General features: G+C 37.3%; 1 protein-coding gene across 2 annotated transcripts in view; it reads right to left on the bottom strand.

Moving 5' to 3' along the window:
- The window catches only part of DDX46 (DEAD-box helicase 46), a 70,767-nt gene that overhangs the window by 45,332 nt on the left and 2,559 nt on the right, over positions 1–22,876 (bottom strand). Inside the window, exons 2-13 of one of the 2 annotated variants that reach the window (XM_049649201.1) lie at positions 20,885–21,070; positions 18,244–18,411; positions 12,544–12,640; positions 11,298–11,463; positions 9,528–9,679; positions 8,627–8,740; positions 7,904–8,069; positions 6,417–6,537; positions 5,658–5,833; positions 4,591–4,712; positions 1,942–2,020; positions 81–163 (exon numbers count right to left, since the gene is read on the bottom strand). In XM_049649201.1, coding sequence (XP_049505158.1) covers positions 81–163; positions 1,942–2,020; positions 4,591–4,712; positions 5,658–5,833; positions 6,417–6,537; positions 7,904–8,069; positions 8,627–8,740; positions 9,528–9,679; positions 11,298–11,463; positions 12,544–12,640; positions 18,244–18,411; positions 20,885–21,070 — 1,630 coding nt within the window. The remainder of the gene's footprint in view (positions 1–80; positions 164–1,941; positions 2,021–4,590; positions 4,713–5,657; positions 5,834–6,416; positions 6,538–7,903; positions 8,070–8,626; positions 8,741–9,527; positions 9,680–11,297; positions 11,464–12,543; positions 12,641–18,243; positions 18,412–20,884; positions 21,071–22,876) is intronic. The other variant, XM_049649202.1, reaches the window with a different exon arrangement.

Raw genomic sequence — 22,876 nt, 5'->3', positions numbered from 1 at the left:
TCAGACACCATATTAACATGTTATTCTCATGGCAGTTACAAGATTTTCTAGTTCAAAACACTAAGACACGTAAGGATTACCTGTGGTTCAAAACCCATGTCAAACATTCTGTCTGCTTCGTCTAAAACAACATATGTTACTCTTCGAAGATTTGTGACCCGACCTAAGATGAGGAAAAAAAATAAAGACAAAACGAAAACTAAAAATCAGTCACAATTCATTTTATGACTACCAAGAACTTTAAAAAACTGTAAAGGGAACTAAAATGCCTGACTTAACCAGAGGGGTAAGTTAGGTATCTTTAAAGAGTGAACAGAAATTTTGGTCTACAAGATCTTAATCTAATGGCAAATACTTTCTGACAATGGGTATATGAGGCCCTTTATTTTGTCAAACTCGTCTCTTGCATACCATCATAGGGCCTGAAGGACCTGTAAAATTCAGAAAACAGCCCTCTCCAAAACACATCATAAAACTAAGACTGAGATGAAGCATCGAGCCACATCAGCCATTATCTGACAGCATCACCTAGAAAAAAACATATTAGAGATTACAGCGTATGTGTGGAAAGCAAGTTCCAGTGCTAACTATTTTAGACGCAGAAAACCTCCTTTTAATATTACTTTATAAACTACTTTCATATAGTTAGAAGCTTCTACTGGGCTTATCAAAATATTGATGAGAAGCTATTCAACATCATTAAGTAACTGAATTATTAAACAAAAACTTCAAATACCAAATGTATTGCATACATACATTTTTCTACACAAAGATATAAGTTCAGTGTTATTAAATGCTCGCAATGGTTTAAACAGATGCAAGTGGTTTCTTAGGCAGTGGAAAACTAAAAACATACACAGGAAAGTTTTTCTAAAGGATTAACACAAGCCTTTCTATCAAGTGATGAATCAATCACCTGGCAAAAACATGTATAAAATAGTTATTAAATATAAACCAAAAGGACAGATAAGGGAAAAAGGTAAAATTAATCAAGATGAATTTCAGGAGACTTAATCAATGCAGCATTGAGAAAAAACAAGGGATTATTTCATCAGCATTCAACCCAAAACTTTTTGTAGGCTGTACGAGCACAATGATTTATCAAACAATTTCGTTGTCACTTCGTCAACATCATATAGAATTAGAATTAAGTGTATACAGAAATTCAAGCCGAATGCTACAAGAAACATGCATTACTCACAGTTTTTAATACTTTATTATGTATATATTGAACACTGCAATGGAAACCTTTGAAAGCATTTTCTTCAAAAAATAAGAAATGAGCCAAAGTAAATGCTCTCCAATATTTAAGTACTCCATACTAACATTTGCAGCCCCCATTAGTTTTGCAAGGTTGGGAACAGCATTAAATTACCTACCTTGGATGGCTTAAGTCTCGGAAGCCCAGTTCTATAAATCTCGAAGGGCCTTTCTCCACAGAAGTTAAATAATGTCAACAGTTTAGTAACAGTTTTGATAGGGAATAATTTAACAAAGCACAACATAAGAGCTAAAAAACATGCAATATTTACAAAAGATAAAATTTCTTGAAGCTGCAATACCTTAATTTATCCAGTATTGTAATAAAACATTAGCTTCTGTGGAGGAAAAAGTCTGAAGTTTAGAATAATAAAAATAAAAAAAAGCCCCCCCCAACCCCGTTAAAAGCAAAGCTAGACCAAAATTTGATTAAGAATCCATGTTAAGAACTAAAAACATCATATGGAGTTAGTTTCAAAAAAAAATTGAAAGTTAAATTGCAGTAACATTATGAATGCTTGCAACAGTTAGCTGGTTGCAATGTAAATTTTAAGATATTACAGCTTTAAGAAGAAATATAAAAAAAAATGGTGGTTTCTTGTATCTGCTTTGATTTAACAAAAATGAATAGAATTCAAAAACGAGAAATGAGAACAACAACAAAAAATATCCCTGACTTACCACTGTTAGCTGCTAACATGTCAATCATTCGACCAGGTGTGCAAACAATTATTTCAGCACCTCTTTTCAGCTCAGCAATCTAATAAAAAAGATGAAATTTTACAGTCTATTTATCACTAATACTTATTTAAACAGATTTGAAAATAATGTCCAGGGTCATCATACAGCTCCATAAGGTAACACAGTGAAGTCTGATTAGAAGACTCCAAAGCTTCCTGCTTAATTCTTTGCAATGCTGGAGCACGACAAAGGAAAAGGAAGCAGCAACATGACGACATGGTATTGTAACTTTGAACTCAATAAAACCAGAGAATTTTACCAATTTTAATTTCACATGATCCCTTAAAAGAAAGGAACATTAGAAAGCAGTAATTAAAGCAATTATATACACCAATGTTTTTCAAGTCGAGAATTGTTTCCATTAGAGAATCATGAGTATCCACAACCAGTATTTTCATTTTCTAATTTTATTTACCTGTTCACTTGTTATGTTTTTTTTTAATTTGATTTGATTTTTTTTTGTTGTTTCTTTTGTTTTTTGAGAGAGGGAGTGAGTGAGTGAGGGGCAAAGAGGGAGAGAGAGAGAGAGAGAGAGAGAGAGAGAGAGAGAATCCCACGAGGAGCAGAGAGAAAGGGAAAGAGAGAGGGAGAGAGAGAATCCCCCTGAACTGACAGTGCGGAGCCCAAAGGGGGCTCAAGCTCACCAATACAGGGCTCGAACTCACGAACTGAGAAATCTTGACCTGAGCCGAAGTCTGGTGCTTTACCAAGTGAGCCACCCAGGTGCCCCTATTTTTTATTTTTTAAAGATTTATTTATTTTGAGAAAGAAAAAGTGTGGGCAGGGGGAGGGGCAGAGAGAGAAATCCCTGTGCTGTCAGCACAGAGCATGATGTGGGGCTCAAACCCATGAACCCTGAGATCATGACCTGAGCAGAAACCAAGAGTCAGACACTTAACCGACTAGGCTACCCAGGTGCCTCAACAATCAGTATTTTTAAAATGAAATAGAATGGAAAATCCAGAATGTGTTAGAGATCAGTAAACTTTCATTTCACTTCTATATAAATATAACATGCATGCATGTGTAAAGTTATTTTTTGTAAACGTTATTTCTTTTTTTTTTTTTTTAATTTTTTTTAACGTTTATTTATTTTTGAGACAGAGAGAGACACAGCATGAACGGGGGAGGGGCAGAGAGAGAGGGAGACACAGAATCGGAAGCAAGCTCCAGGCTCTGAGCCATCAGCCCAGAGCCCGACGCGGGGCTGGAACTCGTGGACTGCGAGATCGTGACCTGAGCTGAAGTCGGACGCTTAACCGACTGAGCCACCCAGGCGCCCCTGTAAATGTTATTTCTTACAATAAACTGTCATCAAAACAACTAAGGAAGATAAGCTGAGAAAACATAAAGCATTTAACAACAGCAGATATTCCTTAAAAAGGAATGTGGTTAAATAAATTGAGATAATGCCACTTAATTTATTGCATTTTTCTAGTATCAGAAGACATATTCGTTATCAAAGCCTAAAAAGTCTTTTAAGAAAAAAGTCGACTTTAACATTGTACAACATGACCTTTCCAAAACTTATTTGATCACATAACCTGTTTTTTCCTTCTTCTAATTAAAGCAAAATTTTCTAATAAGCATCATTTTTAAGAAGACATTTGGAAAAATGTCAAAGTAAAGAGAGTAAATGAAATTATGTTTAAATAACTCTTGCTGCAGGGCGCCTGGGTGGCTCAGTCGGTGAAGCATCTAACTTCTGCTCAAGTCATAATCTCAAGGTTTGTGAGTTTGAGTCCTGCATCAGGCTCTGTGCTGACAGCTCAGAGCCTGGAGCCTGCTTTGTATTTGGTGTCTCCCTCTCTCTCTGTCCCTCCCCTGCTCATGCTATGTCTCTCTCTCTCTCAAAAATATACAAACATTAAAAAAAATTTTTTTAAATAAATAACTCTTGCCAAAAACATTTAAAGATACCAGTGAAACAGGTATTAATGCAAAACGGTCATCACCACCTTTTAAAGATGTCACATGAATTAGAGCCAGTTGGGAAATCAGACGACCTGGTTCTGGGACAAATTAAGTCTTATTAGCCTAAACACTTTGATCAACTTACTTAACCTTTCTCGCCATTTCTTTATCTATAAAATGGAAAAAATATCTGCCTTCCTTGAGCAGAGAGAGACAAAGAGGAATATCAGGAAAGCCAAGGTATAAAAATGACTGAAAATCTTAAAATATAAGATTAACATAATTCATCCTCACTATTATTTTTAAACCTCATCTTTTTTAAGATTTAAAAAAATTTTTTTAAATATTTATTTTTGAGACAGAGAGAGACAGAGCATGAACGGGGAAGGGTCAGAGAGAGAGGGAGACACAGAATCTGAAACAGGCTCCAGGCTCTGAGCTGTCACCACAGAGCCCGAGCGGGGCTCGAACTCATGGACCGCAAGATCATGACCTGAGCCAAAGTCGGACGCTTAACCGACTGAGCCACCCAGGTGCCCCAGTGGCTAAGATTTTAAAAGCCATCACTATACAAATCACTAAAACAAATCACTTTTAGATCATTAAATAATTTAAGAATGGAAACACTGAAAGAAAAAAAAGAATGGAAAAACTGAATGCTCCTTTTATAATTACCTGCTCACTGATTCCTGTTCCTCCATAAACACAGACCACTCTAAGTCCCAGGGTCTTTGAAAACTTCTTACATTCTTTAGTAATTTGTAAAGCCAGTTCTCGAGTCGGAGTCATGATGACAGCTGAAAAGATAAATATGTCAAAAGCCTAACCACCAAAATTCTTGAAAGGCTATCCTGTAACGTGTTATATTTAACCTCTGAAATAATGTTCAGATTTCTTAGTATAATTTTTTGTTTTTGTTTTCATTTGTTTTATGCACCTTTGAAACCCTCTTTCAAAAGGTTTGTAATAGTAGAGATTGTGGCGATTGCTAATTTTAAGTAGATTTTAAGAACATGCTACAGAAAGATAAATGAGAGTTAAATGCCTCACTCAAACATCAGGAAAATACTGGGGTGAAAAGAACGCAAATCATTCTCAACTGCAAATCACAGAGCAAAGATAATCAAGCGACTCACTGTGCTGCAGAGCCATACCGAGGCTTCCGGAAACAACCTTGGTGTGAAGGGCACAGAAAGAGTAGGAATATATTGTGCCCCCTGTTTCCAAGAGAGGAGTTGAGCAAATTTTCAAAACCCTACTCACACTTGCAAAACAGATCTCTGTCAAATGAATCAACAAATGAACCTGAAGACCTAATCCTGAAGGAGATGCTGGCACTATATATATAGCCTTTTAAGGCGAAAAACAAAAAATGGAAAATATATTTCCTTACAATCTTCTATGTTGAGTTTATAGATCCACTGACACTCACTAAGCACAAACCTCAATATAAATAAACAGATAGATGCACGAGGAGTCTACCTGCCGAGTCAGAGTTTAAAAATTGAGCTGTGCCAGGAGAGGCTGTTTTTGTACTTCTGAGGTGTCACTCCAGAGCTCTGAAGATTCTCACTCCACCTGCTGGTAAGGGGAAATCAGCCCCAAAGTGCCAAATTTATAAAGGAAATGTACATAAAGACATCTTTATTGTTATAATAGAACATTATAAAATAACAGGTCTTTCTGATTAACTGACAACAAAGTCGTTACCTGAATAAATAGTTTAATGAAAGGAATTGTACCTATTGGCCCCTCTCCTTCTTCTAATGACCTCTGATCCATGATGTGTCTAAACATGGGCAACAGAAAAGCAATGGTCTTTCCGCTTCCTGTCTTGGCAATACCAATCAAATCTCGTCCAGACATTATAGCAGGAATCGCCTGGGTCTGGATTGGCGTGGGTTTTTCATAGCCATGCCTTAAAAAGCAAACCAAAGAAAGACAAGGTAAGAACTGGCATCTCTGGGTCTCTCCAAGTCCCATAGTAAGGTTTTCCAAAACGTAGAATAGCTGTACAACGAATATTATTTGTCAAAAGGGAATGAAGGATTGAGGCATTCTACGTCATGAATGAGCACTGAAAAAATATTATGTTAAGTGAAAGAAGTGAATCACAAAAGACTATGTTAGTACGATCCCACTTATAGGAAATGTCTAGAAGAGACAAATCTGTAGACACAGTAAATTAGTGGATGCCTAGGAGAAAGAAGGGAGAAGAATGACTACTAAGGGATACAGGTCTCTTTTTAGGATAATGAATATGTTCTAAAATTAAATTATGGTAATGACTGCCTAACTCCATAAATATACTAAAAATCATTGAACTGTACAAAAAGTAAGGTTTATGATATGTAAATATATCTGAAAACACTCAGGTGTTTAAGAAAAAAATAGTAAATTTTTCTATTAGAGTAAAAATGTAACCAATGGAATTAATTGGGTAAAAGAGCCATTCTGAATAGGAAGACACTGAAAAATGTAGAGAATCACTAACTACTCACTTTTTGAGAGAATTTAGGATCTTCATGGAAATTCCACACTGGACCCAAGATTTAATTGGTTTGGGGCAACCTTTTCCCTTGACAGTAATGCCTTCCATTTCCAACCGAAAAACATTTACCTCTACAAAACAAAATCCAGATTAAAAGCTATTAAATATTGTTTCATTAATGCCTTCTACTTTTCAATCAAGCATGGTAAAACTAAGAATCTTCAATTCTTGGGGCACCTGGGTGGCTCAGTCAGTTAAGCATCCAACTCTTGATTTCACCTCAGTCACGATCTCACAGTTCATGAGTTCGAGCCCCACATTGGGCTCTCTGTACTGACGGTCCAGAGCCTGCTTGGAATTCTCTCTCCCTCTCTCTCTCTGCCCCTCCTGCATACTCTCTCTCTCAAAATAAAGAAACCTAAAAAAAAAAAAAATCTTCAGGGGCACCTGGGTGGCTCAGTCAGTTAAATGTCCAACTTCAGCTCAGGTCATGGTCTCACGGCTTGTGAGTTCGAGCCCCACATTAGGCTTTGTGTTGACAGATCAGAGCCTAGAGCCTGCTTCAGATTCTGTGAATGCCCTCTCCCTCTGCCCCTCCCCTACTCAAGCTCTGTCTCTCTCTCAAAAATAAGTAACATAAAAAAAGAAAAGAAAAGAAGGGCACCTGGGTAGCTCGTCGGTTAAGCATCTGACTTCAGCACAGGTCATGATCTCATGATCTCACTGTTCATGGGTTCGAACCCTGCATTGAGCGCTGTGCTGACAGCTCAGAAGCTGGAGCCTGCTTCAGATTCTGTTTCTCCCTCTCTCTCTGCCCTTCCCCTGCTCACACTCTGTCTCTCAAAATTGAAAAAAAAGTTGAAAAAGTAAAAGAGAAAAGTTTTTTAAAAAATATTTTTTTTGTACTACTAAAGATAATTCCACACAAAATCTATAGGACACTTAATACAATTACTGCTGTGACCTAATAGGGGACTAAAAGAAATACCCCATTTCTATAATCTGTCTTTTATTATGTCTTACACTGAAACATCAATAAAAGAACAATGATTGACAGGTAATACAAACACTTGTTCTCCAAGCAAGAGTTGCCTAGATTATCCTTATTCTACCAATAATTACACAGATTCACACTGGTTCCCAACCCTCAAATCCCAGAAAGGGAAAGGCTAACAATACTTTATTTGCTAACTTCACATAAAGAGTATTCTCAACCCAAAAAATCTCAACTACATGACCCAAACTAATTTTTGCTCATTTTTAAAAATACTTCCAAAACTACACTGATTCCTCACTGCTCTGAATCTTTGCAGATGACGTTCATACTCACTAGAATGACTTCTTGCCTTCTTTTTTCTTCTCTCACTTCTCCAGGTAAGCCATGAAAACTCCTCCTACTCATGCACCAACTTACAACCTACCCACACATTCCTCCTAGGCAAAGCGAAGCATATCCTCCTCTGTTCAATAATCAATAAATGAATAAAAGAATTTTACCCTCTTGAGACATTTTTGCTAATTCTGGAACTTCAACATAAAAGTTTTTTCTGAATGGTTCATATTCAATTTTTCCATGATCCACTGGTTCTAGAAGTTTCCTCTGTTTTGTCTGGTAGCCTGTAAGGGCCGTCTGAAGATCAACTTCTTCCTCCTCTGAAGAATACTGTAATTAAAAAAATAATAATAAGGAAAAAGTTAAATCCTTTATTATTTTCTCCTTATGGAAAGCACTATTCCTAGCTTTTAAAATCCTCCTCTCCTAGAAAATATTCCTTGGCTTTTACTTTTTCACATTCTGAATTTTTCTACTTAGTTTCTTTTTTCGTTGCCCTTACAGAAAGTTATAATGACAATATAAAGCTAAAATAACAAAACAATTCTAATAAGGCTTTAAGGAAGTTTTGATATAGTTCTCTCTACACAAATCTTTACAATGTGTTAATAGAAGAATTTAATTCATTCTATCACTTTATTTCTTCTCTTGCCTTATATGTCTGAGGTCAGTGATGAGGGGCAAAGGGGAAATCAACAAGTGGGCATGCAGAAAAAAGTCAAAGATGTCAAAATGTTCTACAGACTGGATATTCATTCAGCAACAGCACTGTTGAGAAAAGCAAGAACTCCTCCTAACAGTAGTTTCTAGAACTAAACAGACATCTCCACCAAATAAACACTTCTAGGATAGTATAATGAACAAAGTCAAAATTAACGAAGAATTACCTCCATGGCATCCTGGTCATTCTCCATTAGCTCACCTTTCTTCTTATCAGAATCTACCACTGCTTTTTTGGTTGTCACTACAGTGACAACTTTTGTGACTGTTGGCCCAGACTTCTAAAATAAAAAAGGAATATAAAGTATGTTATAAAATTGAGAAGAAATTGTACGCAAATGAAGCACAATGATAACTATCACAATTTATAATTCAAATGACAAAAGGAGTCTGCTTTCTCCTAATGAATTTGTTTAAACTTTAAAATGTAACATTAACTGGATTATATAATATAAAGTTTACTATATATTTTATATAATACTGTATAATGTAATTTTATATCATTTTATGTAATATATAATGTTATAGAACATATAAAAATATAATAATTCACTTAAAAATACTACTAAATGGTACTTTTTACTCATTGGACAAGCCAGACACTGTTGAAAGAGCTTAGGATAAATCAATAAAGCAGGTAAAGGTCACTACCATTAGAGAGCTCTCATTTTATAAGAGAGAAACAATAAACACAGTAAAAACTCAATCAGATAATTTGCCAAAAGACAACAAATGCTATTAAAAAGAAGAAAAATACACTGGTAAAGGGGATCAGGAATATGAAAGCTGAAAGTGCCAATGAAGTCTGGAGAGGACCTAATGAGAAGTCAGCAGTAAGGAAAGACACTAAATACAGATGGTGGCAGTAAGAGCAACTTTTTGAAAGAACGCTTACAGCTAAAATTCCCTAGTATCTGTGGGACTGAGAAAAAGCACTAGCATTTCTGAGAGAGGGAGGAATCAAATTTATAAACTCAGGCAAGTCAGTGGTAGGTCAATGTGACAAGAATTCGTTATCCAATTAGGAATACTGTAAAAATCTATAAAAAATAAGAGAAAATGGCATACCTTTTCATTCCCTCCACCACCCTTCACACTTCGCATATTAAACTTTTTTACTTCCTCTTTCACTTCTTCCATGTAAGCATCTAATGGATCTAACTCCTCACCCTCCATTTCATTTCCTTCCTTTTCAGCTTCTGCAGGATCATCTTCATCATCTAAAAGAGCAGAATCACTCTTTTGTACATATGTTTCAAAAGGAATACTTCATAATCAGAACGCCTCTCACCGTGACCTCTTCCCTCACACCCTCCTTTCCAACCAACCCAGGCACAAAGCAGTTCAAATACTCAAACTTAACAAGTTATTACACTTAGCAAGCATGCATCAATTTTACATAATGATATAAATCACATGATACATTGAAAAGAGGACTAAAAACTTTCTGTTAAATAGTACATTTCTTTCAATTACCTTTTTTTAAATCACAAAAAAAAAATCGCACATTTTCAAGATAATCTTTTTTTCACATATCAAAGATATCATCACCCCTTAAAAATACATTCTCTTCATCTATTTAAACCACTCTGTGAAACTTTCATATAAGATGAAAAATTCACCAGAATTTTCACAGAAAAATAGAGCAAAACTCCATTTCCCTATAAAATTTCACACTGTTCTACTTCACTAAAATCTAAAAGTAAAAATCATATACGCCAGGGAAATAGTTCTCTTGTAAGTTATGAAAAATCAGAAGGGACCTGAAAACATGCCTTTAACTTACCTTCATTACTAATATTCTTATTTGTAATAAAAAAATTAAAGAGCTATTTACTGACTGTGCCCATAAGAACTCAACTCTCCACTCTCAACTAAAACGAGTGAGGGGCGCCTGGGTGGCTCAGTAAATTAAGTGTCTGATTTCGGCTCACGGTTTGTGAGTTCGAGCCCTGTGTCAGGCTCTGTGCTGACCGCTGAGACTGGAGCCTGCTTCGGACTCTGTCTCCCCCTCTCTCTCTGACCGTCCCTCACTCACACTCTGTCTCTCTCTCGCTCTCTCAAAAATAAACATTAAAAAAAAATTTTTTTAATAAAAAAATAACAAAAATGAAGTAAAATCAGTGATCCTTACTGAACACTACCCTACACGTTACATTTTAACATAAATATCATTAGATAGATTTAATATCTCAATATGAACCCAGCAATTCCACTCCTAGGTATATTAACTAAAAAACTAAAAGCAGGGATTCAAATGTATATTTGCATACCAATACTTGCAGCAGCTTTATTCACAACAGTCAAAAGGTGTAAACAACCTACATATCCAATAGACCAATAGGTAAACAAAACGCAGTATACACATACAATAGAATATCATTCAGCCATAAAAAAGGAATGAAATTTTGACACATGGTACAACATGGAAGAACCCTGAGGACATTATGTTGAGTCAAATAAGCCAGACACAAAAGGGCAAAGACCGTATGACTGCATTTATGTGAGGTACCTACAAAAGGCAAATTCATAGAATAGATATTTTGGGGGGTAAGTAGGTGGAGGGTAGGGCAGGATGAGGAATTAATCTTTGTGGGCACAGAGTTTCTGTTTGGGATGATGAAAACATTCTGGAAATGGCTGGTGATGATGGATGATACACGACACCATGAATGTACTTAATGCCATGGAATTGTACATTTAAAAAAAGGTGAAAATGGTACGTTTTTCCATAAGAGAAAAAATGCCTAAAAATTTCCACTATGAAGTATTATTCATATTTCTAGAATATTCTACATGAATTGTTATATAGACTATTAGTGTACCAAATGAATATACCATCATCATCTTCTAAACTCCATTTTTTCCCTTGTTTCATCTCTTCAATTTCCTTTTTCAGTTCCCCTATGTTTTCCATGGCCTTTTTACGTTGCTCCTCTCGCCATTTTTCTACTCGTTCTTTTCGCTTCCTCATTTCTTCTTCCAGCTTATTCTGATCAAAGTTCTTGGGGGGGGGGGGGGAACAAGAGAGACAGTGAGAGAAGGAAACAAAGATTAACAACTTTATTTCAGCAATATTCCAAATAACTTTTTCAAAGTATAAAAAAGGAAACGGAAAAACATGTATTTACAAACTCCTTAGTTTAGAAAAGATTTAGATCACACATCTTTTAAACATATCCACAAATACACCAGCAAAATGAATTCATAAGAAAAAGCATCTTCAACTAAGAAAGCAGACAGACTTCAAAAACCATAATCTAATCTCTTTTTCATTACAGCAAAATACACAGAAATTCACTTTCTTCCTCAACTAGAAACTAGATAAATAAACACGCAAAATTCCCTAGTTATCAGTTATTGTCAACTTCAAATCCTCTAAACTCCTCTTAAACTGCCACCATGAAAAAGAAATTTTCTATTAGAAATTAATGAGTAAGGGAAAGCTATGTATCAACATGATTAAAAAGCTTTGGTCGTAGGGGGCACCTGGGTGACTCAGTTGGTTAAGTGTCCAACTCCTGATTTTGGCTCAGGTAATGATTTCACAGGTTCAAGAGATCCAGCCATGCATCAGGCTCCATGCTGACAATGCAGAGAGTGTTTGGGATTCTCTACTCATTCTCTCTCTATGTCCCTCTGCCCACCCCATAAAAGAAACAAAAAACATTAAAAATATATTTAAAAACAAAAAAACAACCAGCTTTTGTGTTTTAGCCTTTATGTTTAAGTTTCCTAGAAACAGCCTTTGTAAAGGCTTTATCCAGGGACACCTGGGTGGCTCAGTCAGTTAAACGACCAACTCTTGATTTCACCTCAGGTCATGGTATGGCAGTTGTGAGTTCAAGCCCCGTATCAGGCTCTATACTAACAGCTCAGGACCTGGAGCCTGCTTTGGATTCTGTTTCTCCCTTTCTCTATGCCCCTTCCTTGTTCGTGTTCTCTCTAGCTCTCAAAAATAAACATTTATAAATGAATAAATAAATAATATTTTTAAAAGTTCAAAATACATAGCAATAAAAAAAACAATCTGTGATTACAGAAACAAGCTTGATATTATACAATTATTTGTTAGTAAACATACACCAGCATCTTTTTCTTTTTCATCCTCCTTGTCATCTTTGTCTTTTTTCTTCTCTTTAGAACTTTCCCCACTATCTGTTTTCTCTTTGGACCTAGACCTACAAAAAAAAGAAAAAAAAGAAACATCATCTATTTGTGTTCAGAAACATTCACATTTAAAAATTTTTTTTTTTAGTTTTTAAAAATTTTTATTTTTGGGAGAGACAGAGACAGAGTGTGAGCAGGGGAGGGTCAGAAAGAGAGGAAGACACAGAATCTAAAGCAGGCTCCACGCGCTGAGCTGTCAGCACAAAGCCCAATGCGGGGCTCGAACTGACAAACTGCAACATCACGACCTGAGCTGAAGTCGGACGCTCAACCGAACTGAGCCACCCACACACCCCTTAAAATATTTGTAAAGACCTGCATTTTACTTTTTTTTTTAAAGTTTATTTATTTATTTTGAGAGAGACAGAGGCAGCATGAGTGTGGGAGGAGCAGAGAGAGAGGAAGAGAGAATCCCAAGCAGGATCCACACCGACAGCATGGAGCCTGATGCAGGGCTCAAACCCACGAACCGAACCACGAGATCATGACCTCAGCTGAAATCAAGAGTCAGATGCTTAAATGACTGAGCCACCCAGGTGCCCTGACCTCCATTTTACATTTTAAGTAAGAAACTTCTGAGAGTCAATTTCACATTCATATTACGTTAATAAACATCCCGGAAATATAATGAAAACTTAACCCTATAAGTAGCAACAAATATCATTAATTATTAAGTATTTGGCAATTTGCCCAAGAAAAATTGGACATATCACATAAAAATAATTACAAAATTTAAATAGGAGGTAAAATTTGACACACAGAGAAATATACCAAAACATTAATATTCTACAAGATAATTTGGTATGTAATAATGTTTAAAACCCCAATAGACGTGCATTTTCCCCTATGTATGATATCTTTTAATGAATAAAATTTCTTATTTTAATGCAATCATTTCAGTCTACTTTTACACCCCTTATAATTGGTGCTTTTAAAAGTACATTAGAGGCGCCTGGGTGGCTCAGTTGGTTAAGCGGCCGACTTCAGCTCAGGTCATGATTTTGCGGTCAGTGAGTTCGAGCCCCACGTCGGGCTCTGTGCTGACAGCTCAGAGCCTGGAGCCTGTTTCAGATTCTGTGTCTCCCTCTCTCTGACCCTCCCCTGTTATGCTCTGTCTCTCTCTGTCTCAAAAATAAATAAATGTTAAAAAAAAAAAAAGTAAAAAAAAAGTACATTAGAGGGGCAGCTGGGTGGCTCAGTTGGTTGAGCATTCAACTTTGCCTAAGGTCATGATCTCACAGTTTGTGCGCGTGGGGCTCTGTGCTGATAGCACAGAGCCTGGAGCCTGCTTTGGATTCTGTGTCTCCCTCTCTCTCTGTTCCTCCCCATTCATGTTCTGTCTCTCTGTCTCTCAAAAATAATAAAAATTAAAAAAAAAAAAAAAGATTGTTTATGCCATTGCATTTCTAATTTTTCAATCAGTTTGTCAAATACTTTTCTATCCATGTATGCTAAGAACCAGAAAAGACCCCAAATAGCAAAAACAATCTTCAAAAAGAAAACCAAAGCAGGAGGCATCACAGTCCTGGACTTTAGGCTGTATTAGAAAGCTGTAATCATCAAGACAGTATGGTACTGGCACAAAAACAGACCCTCAGATCAATGGAACAGAATAGAGAACCCAGAAATGGACCCACAAACGTATGGCCAACTCATCTTTGACAAAGCAGGAAAGAATATCCAATGGAATAAAGACAGTCTCTTCAGCAAGTGGTGCTGGGAAAACTGGACAGCGACATGCAGAAAAATGAACCTGGGCCATTTCCTTACACCATACACAAAAATAAACTCAAAATGGATGAAAGAACTAAATGTAAGGCAGGAAGCCATCAAAATCCTCGAGGAGAAAGCAGGCAAAAACCTCTTTGACCTCGGCCTCAGCAACTTCTTACTCAACACATCTCTGGAGGCAAGGGAAACAAAAGCAAACATGAACTATTGGGACCTCATCAAAATAAAAAGCTCCTACACCACAAAGGAAACAATCAGCAAAACGAAAAAGCAACTGACGGAATGGGAAAAGATATTTGCAAACAACATTATTAGATAAAGGGTTAGTATCCAACATCCGTAAAGAACTTCTCAAACTCAACACCCAAAAAACAAATAATCGAGTGAAGAAATGGGCAAAAGACATGAATAGACACTTCTCCAAAGAAGACATCCAGATGGCCAACCGACACGTGAAAAAATGCTCAACATCACTCATCATTTTGAAATACAAATCAAAACCACAATGAGATACCACCTCACACCTGTCAGAATGGCTAACATCAACAACTCAGGCAACAACAGATGTTGGCGAGGATGAGGAGAAAGAGGATCTCTTTGCATTGTTGGTGGCAATGCAAGCCGATGCAGCCACTCTGGAAAACAGTATGGAGTTTCCTCAAAAAATTAAAATTAGAACTACCCTACAACCTAGCAATTGCACTACTAGGTATGTATCCAAGAGATACAGGTATGCTGTTTCGAAGGGGCACATGCACCCCAAGGTTTATAGCAGCACTATCGACAATAGCCAAAGTATGGAAAGATCCCAAATGTCCATGGATGGATGAATGGATAAAGAAGATGTGGTATATCTATACAATGGAGTATTACTCGGCAATCAAAAAGAATGAAATCTTGCCATTTGCAACTACGTGGATGGAACTAGAGGGTATTATGCTAAGCGAAATTAGAGAAAGACAACTATCATATGACTTCACTCATATGAGGACTTTAGATGAACATAAGGGGCAAAAACATAAGAGACTCTTAAATATGGAGAACAAACAAAAGGTTACTGGAGGGGCTATGGGAGAGGGGATGGGCTAAATGGGTAAGGGGCATTAAGGAATCTACTCCTAAAAGCAATGCTGCACTACATGCTAATGTGGATGTAAACTAAAAAAAAAAAGATTTTTTAAAAAATTTTAAGAAAACACAAAAAAAAACTTTTCTGAATCTACTTAAATAACTAAGAATTTTCACTTTGGCTCTTACTAATATAAAGTATTACAATGATAAATTTTCTAATGTTAAACTAATCTCCCATTTCTGGAATAAATCCAACTAAGTCATAATTATTTTTTTTTACATATGGTTGGATTTGATATAATCTTTATGTTTAGAATGAGTATAGCCTATAATTTTCTCACACTGCCCTTGTCAGGTTTTAATATCTACATTCTTCTCAATACACAAAATGAATCGAGAAATGTTTCTTCTTTCTTAAGTCTCTGTTCATCAAAAGTATCATTGCAGAGTGAAAAGACAAACTACAGACTAAGAGAATATATTTGCCATTTATAAAAATGACAGTAAACAACCATCCAGGATATTTAAAAATAACAACAAAAACCTCGTATGAATCAATTTTTTTTTTTTAATTTTTTTTTCAACGTTTTTTATTTATTTTTGGGACAGAGAGAGACAGAGCATGAATGGGGGAGGGGCAGAGAGAGAGGGAGACACAGAATCGGAAACAGGCTCCAGGCTCCGAGCCATCAGTCCAGAGCCTGAAGCGGGGCTCGAACTCACGGACCGCGAGATCGTGACCTGGCTGAAGTCGGACACTTAACCGACTGCGCCACCCAGGCGCCCCTCCTATGAATCAATTTTTAAAGAAAGAACCCAACAAGAAAATAAGCAAAAAGATTTTTAACATACTTCAGAAAAGAAGAAATTCAAATGACAAGCAAGCATATGAAAAGATGTTCAACCTCACTGGTAGTCAGAGAAATACAAATTAAAACCACAATGATATTGGTATAACATATCTAACCAGTTAACAAAAATTAGAAGGACTGACAATACCAAATACTAGGAAGGGTATGAGACAATACAATTATCATAATGTTTGTGGGAGTAGAATTAGTATAACCCCTCTGGAAAGCATGTGGGATCACCTAGTAAAAATGAAGGTATGTTAATTTTTTTTTTTTTTTTTTGAAGCTATGTTAATTCTATGGCCATGTAATTTCATTCGTATATACAGACTAGGGAAACTCATGCACATGTACACTAGGAAACACACATACAAATGTTCACAGGGCACCTGGGTGGTTCAGTCAGTTGAGCATCTAACTTCGGCTCAGGTCATGATCTCACAGTTCACAAGTTCGAGCCCCAGATCGGGCTCTGTGCTGACAGCTTAGAGCCTGGAGCCTGCTTCAGATTCTTTCTGTGTCTCCCTCTCTCTCCACCCCTCCCTCACTTGCTCTCTTTCTCTCTCTCTCTCCCCAAAATAAATGTAATAAACTTAAAAAAAAAAAAACATTCACAAGCACCTAAAAGTTAAAACAACCCAAACACATACCTCAGTAAAATGGATATATAGTGGTATATTTATGCCACAGAATAGTATTCAGCAATGAAAACGACCTACTGTTATATGTAACACAGATGAGTCTCAAACAATCACCAACACAGATACAAAAGAATATGTGATTTATTCAGGTAAAGTTAAAAAACATAAAAATCTAAACTATTCTTTTTCCAGATCCAAACACAGATGATAAATAAATAGAAAGAAGTTACTAGTACAAAAGTCAGGAATGGTTTTATCTAGGGTAGTAAAGAGCTAGGTTAGAGAACAGACATGGATGGCTTCTGGAGATACTGACAATGTTGTATTTCTAAACCTTGGTGGTGTTTACATGAGTATTGCTTTATAATTACTTAATAAACTGCATATTTATACTTCATTCACTTTTCTGAATTTATATTTTAACTTAAAATAGTCCTAATGGGCATTATTATATGGACCTCAGTAAAATAAAAATAACAAAATTAATGACAGGAAAAAAATCCTCACGACTAATATGAAGAAGGTACAGAAAACAGACACAAATTCATGTATTGACTATCCTTTGACACCACTTTTACAAACAGGAAAAGAATGAACCATTGACAAGAGAAATATAAAGAATAAACATAAATGACACAGATAAAAAAGTAAACATATTATGTCTAAAAGACATAACCAATAACTCAAAATTGAATGGTACTGGCATCTTAAGGAAACATGTATATTTAACTTAACACAAGCAAAGTTCACACCCATCCTGAACAGCAATTCAGTAATACATGTCATGATTTAAAAACCGTCAAATGGGATGCTTGGGTGGCTCAGTTAACCATCTGACTCTCGATTTCAGCTCAGGTCACAATCTCAAGGTTCATGAGTTTGAGCCCCATATCTGGTCCTGAGCTGTTAGCACAGAGCCTGCTTAAGATTCTCTCTCTCCCACTCTCTCTTCCCCCGTTCTGCTTCCGCTCTCTCTCTGTCTCAAAAATAAACGTTAAAAAAAAAGTTATCTGTCAAATCAATGTTAAAAATGTTAAAAACATACCTCAAAAGAAAAACAGAGTTCCTAGGAAGATGTTTATATAATATATTCCTGACTATTAAAAGTAGATACTAAAGAGAACAATGTATTGAGTGTTAAAACTAATCGAATCTAGTATTTTCCAATAATTTACAAGCTTTATAACCTATTAAAATTCAACCAACAGTTCATCATAGAAGCCAAAATCAGTGGGAAAAAAAAAAGAGAAAGAGAGAAAAGGAATAGTGAAGAGTCAGTTCCCAACCTGCAAGACAGATACAGTCCAATGATAACATTACCTATTCTCAGCTTTCTTGCTTTTATTGCCAGGACTTGAGGATCTGGATCGCCGGCCTCGGCTTCTACTCCTGGAGCGTCTCCTGTCTCGACTTCGAGATCTTCTTCGCTCTCGACTTCGATCTCTCTCTCTACTTCTGGAACGCCTGAAAGGACACTTTCCATTCATTCTATGACCAATTAGAGATTCTTTCAGAAAATGTTTCTGTGCCATGTTGAAAGAGCTTCTTAATTATTACCATTACTAAAGGCTGAGATTTCAATTAACCATCAAATCAGATATAAATAGGGAACAACTGGGGCACCTAGGTGGTTCAGTTGGTTAAGCGTCTGCCTCTTGGTTTTGGCTCAGGTCATCTCACAGTTGGTGAGTTCAAGCCCTGCATCAGATTCTGCACTGACAGTGTGGAGCGTGCTTAGGATTCTCTCTCCCTCTCTCTCTTCCCCTCCCCAGCTCTCTCTTTCTCTCTCTCAAAATAAATAAATTTTAAAAATAAATAGATAGATAGGGAACAAGTGGGGCGCCTAGGTAGCTCAGTTTGTTAAGGGTCTGACTCTTGGTTTGGGCTCAGGTCATGGTATCTGGATTAATGAGTTCAAGTCCCTCAATGGGCTCTGCACTGACAGCATGACAGCATGGAGCCTACTTTCAATTCTTTCTCCATTCCCCTCCCCTGCTGGTTCTCTCTCTCAAAATAAATAAGTAAACTTTAGTAAATAAACAGGCAACAAGTAAAGCCAATTCTTACAAATGGTCAACAAAAAACTGATACTAATTCCAAAATGATATTTGTTGAAAAACATAGCAAATCTGTAATAATAGCTTTTTGAAATCTACAGCCTATAGTAGAAAATCTAAAACCCCAAATCAGCCAAAACCTAAGTATAAGGGTAGGCACAATGGGGCTATGGGAAGATCACAGACATGAAGAGTAGGAAACAAAAATTTCTATTCTACAGCTGGCAGTCACATGACATATGGCAGATCAACTCTGTGGCTCAGTTTCCTTATCTATATGATATGGAGACTTTACTTACATAATCTCAAAATCCTTCTTGCTCTAAAACCTCATGATTCTTGTTTTTATTTTAAGTTTATTTATTTTTGAAAGAGCAAGAAAAAAAAGCACAAGTCAGGGAGGGGCAGAGAGAGGGAGACAGAGGATCCAAAGCGGGCTCGGCACTGACAGCAGAGAGCCCTATGCAGGGTTCAAACTCATGAACTGTGAAATCATGACCCGAGCCAAAGTTGGACGCTTAACTGACGGAGCCACCCAGATGCCCCTAAAACCTCGTGATTCACTCTCAAAAGTTAAAGACATTATCTTAAGTAATCAATTTCACTTAACACATACTTGACTGAATTATATGAAACTGTTCCTGGGACCACATAATACAAAACTGAAGAAATTGGACTATATGCATTCTAAAAGATGAATATTCTCCCTGACTACCTTTGCTAGTTCTCCTTCTAATGTTTGGAAAAAAATAGGTTTTTTTTTCTGTGATTAGTTCATAACACCTATACAACCCTGTCTTCTTTCCTATTTTAATAAAAAACTTATCAGAAATATTTTTTTGGTGTGGTGAAGATTTTTATTTAAAGACAATGTCTTTCACCTCTAGGAAGGTTATAGCTGCTTGATTCGTGTCTAGGAAAATGCAAGCACGTAAAATAAAAATTAGGGTGTTCTTTTGTTTAAATCTAAAATGGTTTTTAAAAATTGTGTCAAATGGGAGCGCCTGGATGGCTCAGTCAGTAGAGCAATCAACTCATAATTTTGGGTAAGTTTGAGCCCCACAATGGGTGTAGGGATTACTTGAAAATACAAATCCTTAAATTTTTTAAAGTGACAAACAGCAAGTAGGGCTTAGGTAGCTCTGTCCTTTTTCCTTCTCCTATCAGCTTTAGTGGCTGCTCTGAACATAGTGGTCAGCGTTCTTGGGACAGAATTAGAACAGAACCCCCTTGACAGCATATTACCTCATCTTTTACTGGCTTTTATTTTTTTTTTTTTATTTTTTTTTTTTATTTTTGGGACAGAGAGAGACAGAGCATGAACGGGGGAGGGGCAGAGAGAGAGGGAGACACAGAATCGGAAACAGGCTCCAGGCTCCGAGCCATCAGCCCAGAGCCCGACGCGGGGCTCGAACTCACGGACCGCGAGATCGTGACCTGGCTGAAGTCGGACGCTTAACCGACTGCGCCACCCAGGCGCCCCCTTTTACTGGCTTTTAAAACCTCCCTCAGGGGGCTCTGAAGGTTCTCTTTGGTTTGGTTTTGGTTTTGGTTTTGGTTTTTAAGTAGGCTCCACACCCAACATAAGGGTAAAACTCATAAACCAGCAATCAAGAATTGTATGCTCTACCCACTAAGCCCAGCTGGACACTGCCCACCCTTTCTTAATTTTTATTTATTTGGTTTTCTTTGGATTACAGGAAATAGAGCCAAACGTTTCCAAACTTAAAATACTGTTTGAAAGTCTTTGTTCCAGGCAAGTCACTTCTTGACCTAATCAAACAAGCTGGAGTTAAAACAGAGTGCCTATAAAGGGGCCACTAAAATCCAGTCCAAGTCACACTTTTGAAGAAGCTGAATTTAGCTGACAGAGACCAATTTATCATGAATCTTTAAATTCTTACCTCAGGCGCTTCCGGTCTCTTGACCGAGATCTTCTTTTATCCCTGCTACGAGACCTCTCTCTCCTTCTATCTCTATCTCTGCTCCTAGACCGCCTGTCATCTCCACGTTTACTTCTTTTGTCAGGTGAGCGACTTCTAGATCGACTTCCAGATCGCCCCCTTGATGCTGACCGCTTCCGATAATGGCTAGAAAGTAAGGTCAAGATTAAGTTTAGGAAACGCAGCTAGCTTGTATGATATTTTATTTAATCACATTTTCCCAAAATATCTCAGCACACAAATTAAACCATGAAAGGACTTTATTATTTTTTTTTTTAATGTTTATTTATTTTTGACAGAGAGAGAGAGAAACAGAGCATGAGTGGGGGAGGGGCAGAGAGAGAGGGAGACACAGAATCCGAAGCTGGTTCCAGGCTCCGAGCTGTCAGCAAAGAGCCCAACGCGGGGCTCGAACTCACAGACCGCGAGATCATGACCTGAGCCAAAGTCGGACGCTCAACTGACTGAGCCACCCAGGCGCCCCAACAATGAAAGGACTTTGTACACATAAACTCTTTTTTTTTAAGTTTATTTATTTAAGTAATCTCCACAACCAACATGGGGCTTGAAATCACAACCCTGAGATCAAGAGTCACATGCTCTTCTCACTGAGCCAGCCAGGAACCCCTACAATTCTTAAAATCAGAGGGAAGTAATGATTCCTTCATTTATAGTCCATGTAGAGAGGGAAAAAAAAAAAACTATCTTAAAAGGGAAACAAGGACAGTAAAAAGAACAGATCAAACTCCTGCCTCTGGGTCCCAAGCAACTTGCATTCTGGTAAAAAAAAAAAAAAAAAAAAAAAAAAAAAAAGATGACCAGTTAAGTAAAGAAAAAAATAAACAATACATCACCATCACGTGGTACTATGGAGAAAAACAGATTAGAGTAGATGAAAGAGAGAGGATGGGAGGTAGAAGATTTGCTATTTTACACTAGGTGACTAGAGAAAAATGTGCTAAGAGACATTTCAGAAGTTTGAGAAAAGTAAAAAGAACCGTGTAGATATATCGGGGAGAAACTTTTCAGGCACCACAAGTGCAAAGACCCTGAAGACAAAGCTTGACTGGTGTGTCCAAGGAACAGCAAGGAAGGCAGATGTGGCTAGGGCTGAATGACCAAGAAAGAGTACCATGAAACGAGGTCAGAGATACCATAGCGCAGCCAAACATGCACAGATTTGTAGAGCCTTATAGATCTGAGTAAGTTGAGGTTACTGGAAAATTTTAAGCACAGGAGCAACGTTACCTCAGTTTTTAAAGCATTAGTCTGGAGGTACCTGGGTGGCTCAGTTGGCTAAGCATCCGACTCTTGATTTCAGCTCAGGTCATGACTTCATGATTCCTGGGTTAGAGCCCCCACATCAGGCTCTGCACCAATAGCACAGAGACTGCTTAGGATGCTCTCTCCCTCTCTCTCTGCCCCTCCCCAACGAATGCATATGTGCATGCCCTCTCAAAATAAATAAACTTAAAAAAAAAAAAAATCTGGCTGCTGAGGGAAGAACAAACTGAAGGAAGCCAAGTGCAGAAGCAAGGAAAACAGGTAGAATGCTATAGCAATCACTGAAGTAAGAGAGTAGTGGCATGGATCAGAATGTCAGGTTCAGAGTTGCCATAGGAAGGGTCAAAATGTAGATATCGTGGAGCTAGAGCTGATTGTATTTAAGGACTAATTCAATGTCAAGTGGGACAGCAAGGGAGAAGTCACGAGTGTTGCTGAGATACTTGCGTGGACCAAGGAGAAAGACAAAGTTGCTGCGTATTAAGATAGGAAGCTTGAGGAGGAGTAGATGTGGGGGGAGAGTGGGAAATCAGGATATTAGGCATTCATATGGAGATGTACAGGAGGTAGTTGAAAATATGAGTCCAGGGTTCACCAAGGGAGTCATCAGTGTACAAAGGCTACTTAAAGCGATAAACGTGGATAAGATGGCTAGGGAATGAGTATACC

The sequence above is a fragment of the Panthera uncia genome, assembly GCF_023721935.1.
Source record: "Panthera uncia isolate 11264 chromosome A1 unlocalized genomic scaffold, Puncia_PCG_1.0 HiC_scaffold_17, whole genome shotgun sequence".
Taxonomy (NCBI): Eukaryota; Metazoa; Chordata; class Mammalia; order Carnivora; family Felidae; genus Panthera; species Panthera uncia.
Note: the sequence above shows the minus strand (reverse complement) of the source record. Positions and strands in the feature narration are given on the sequence as shown.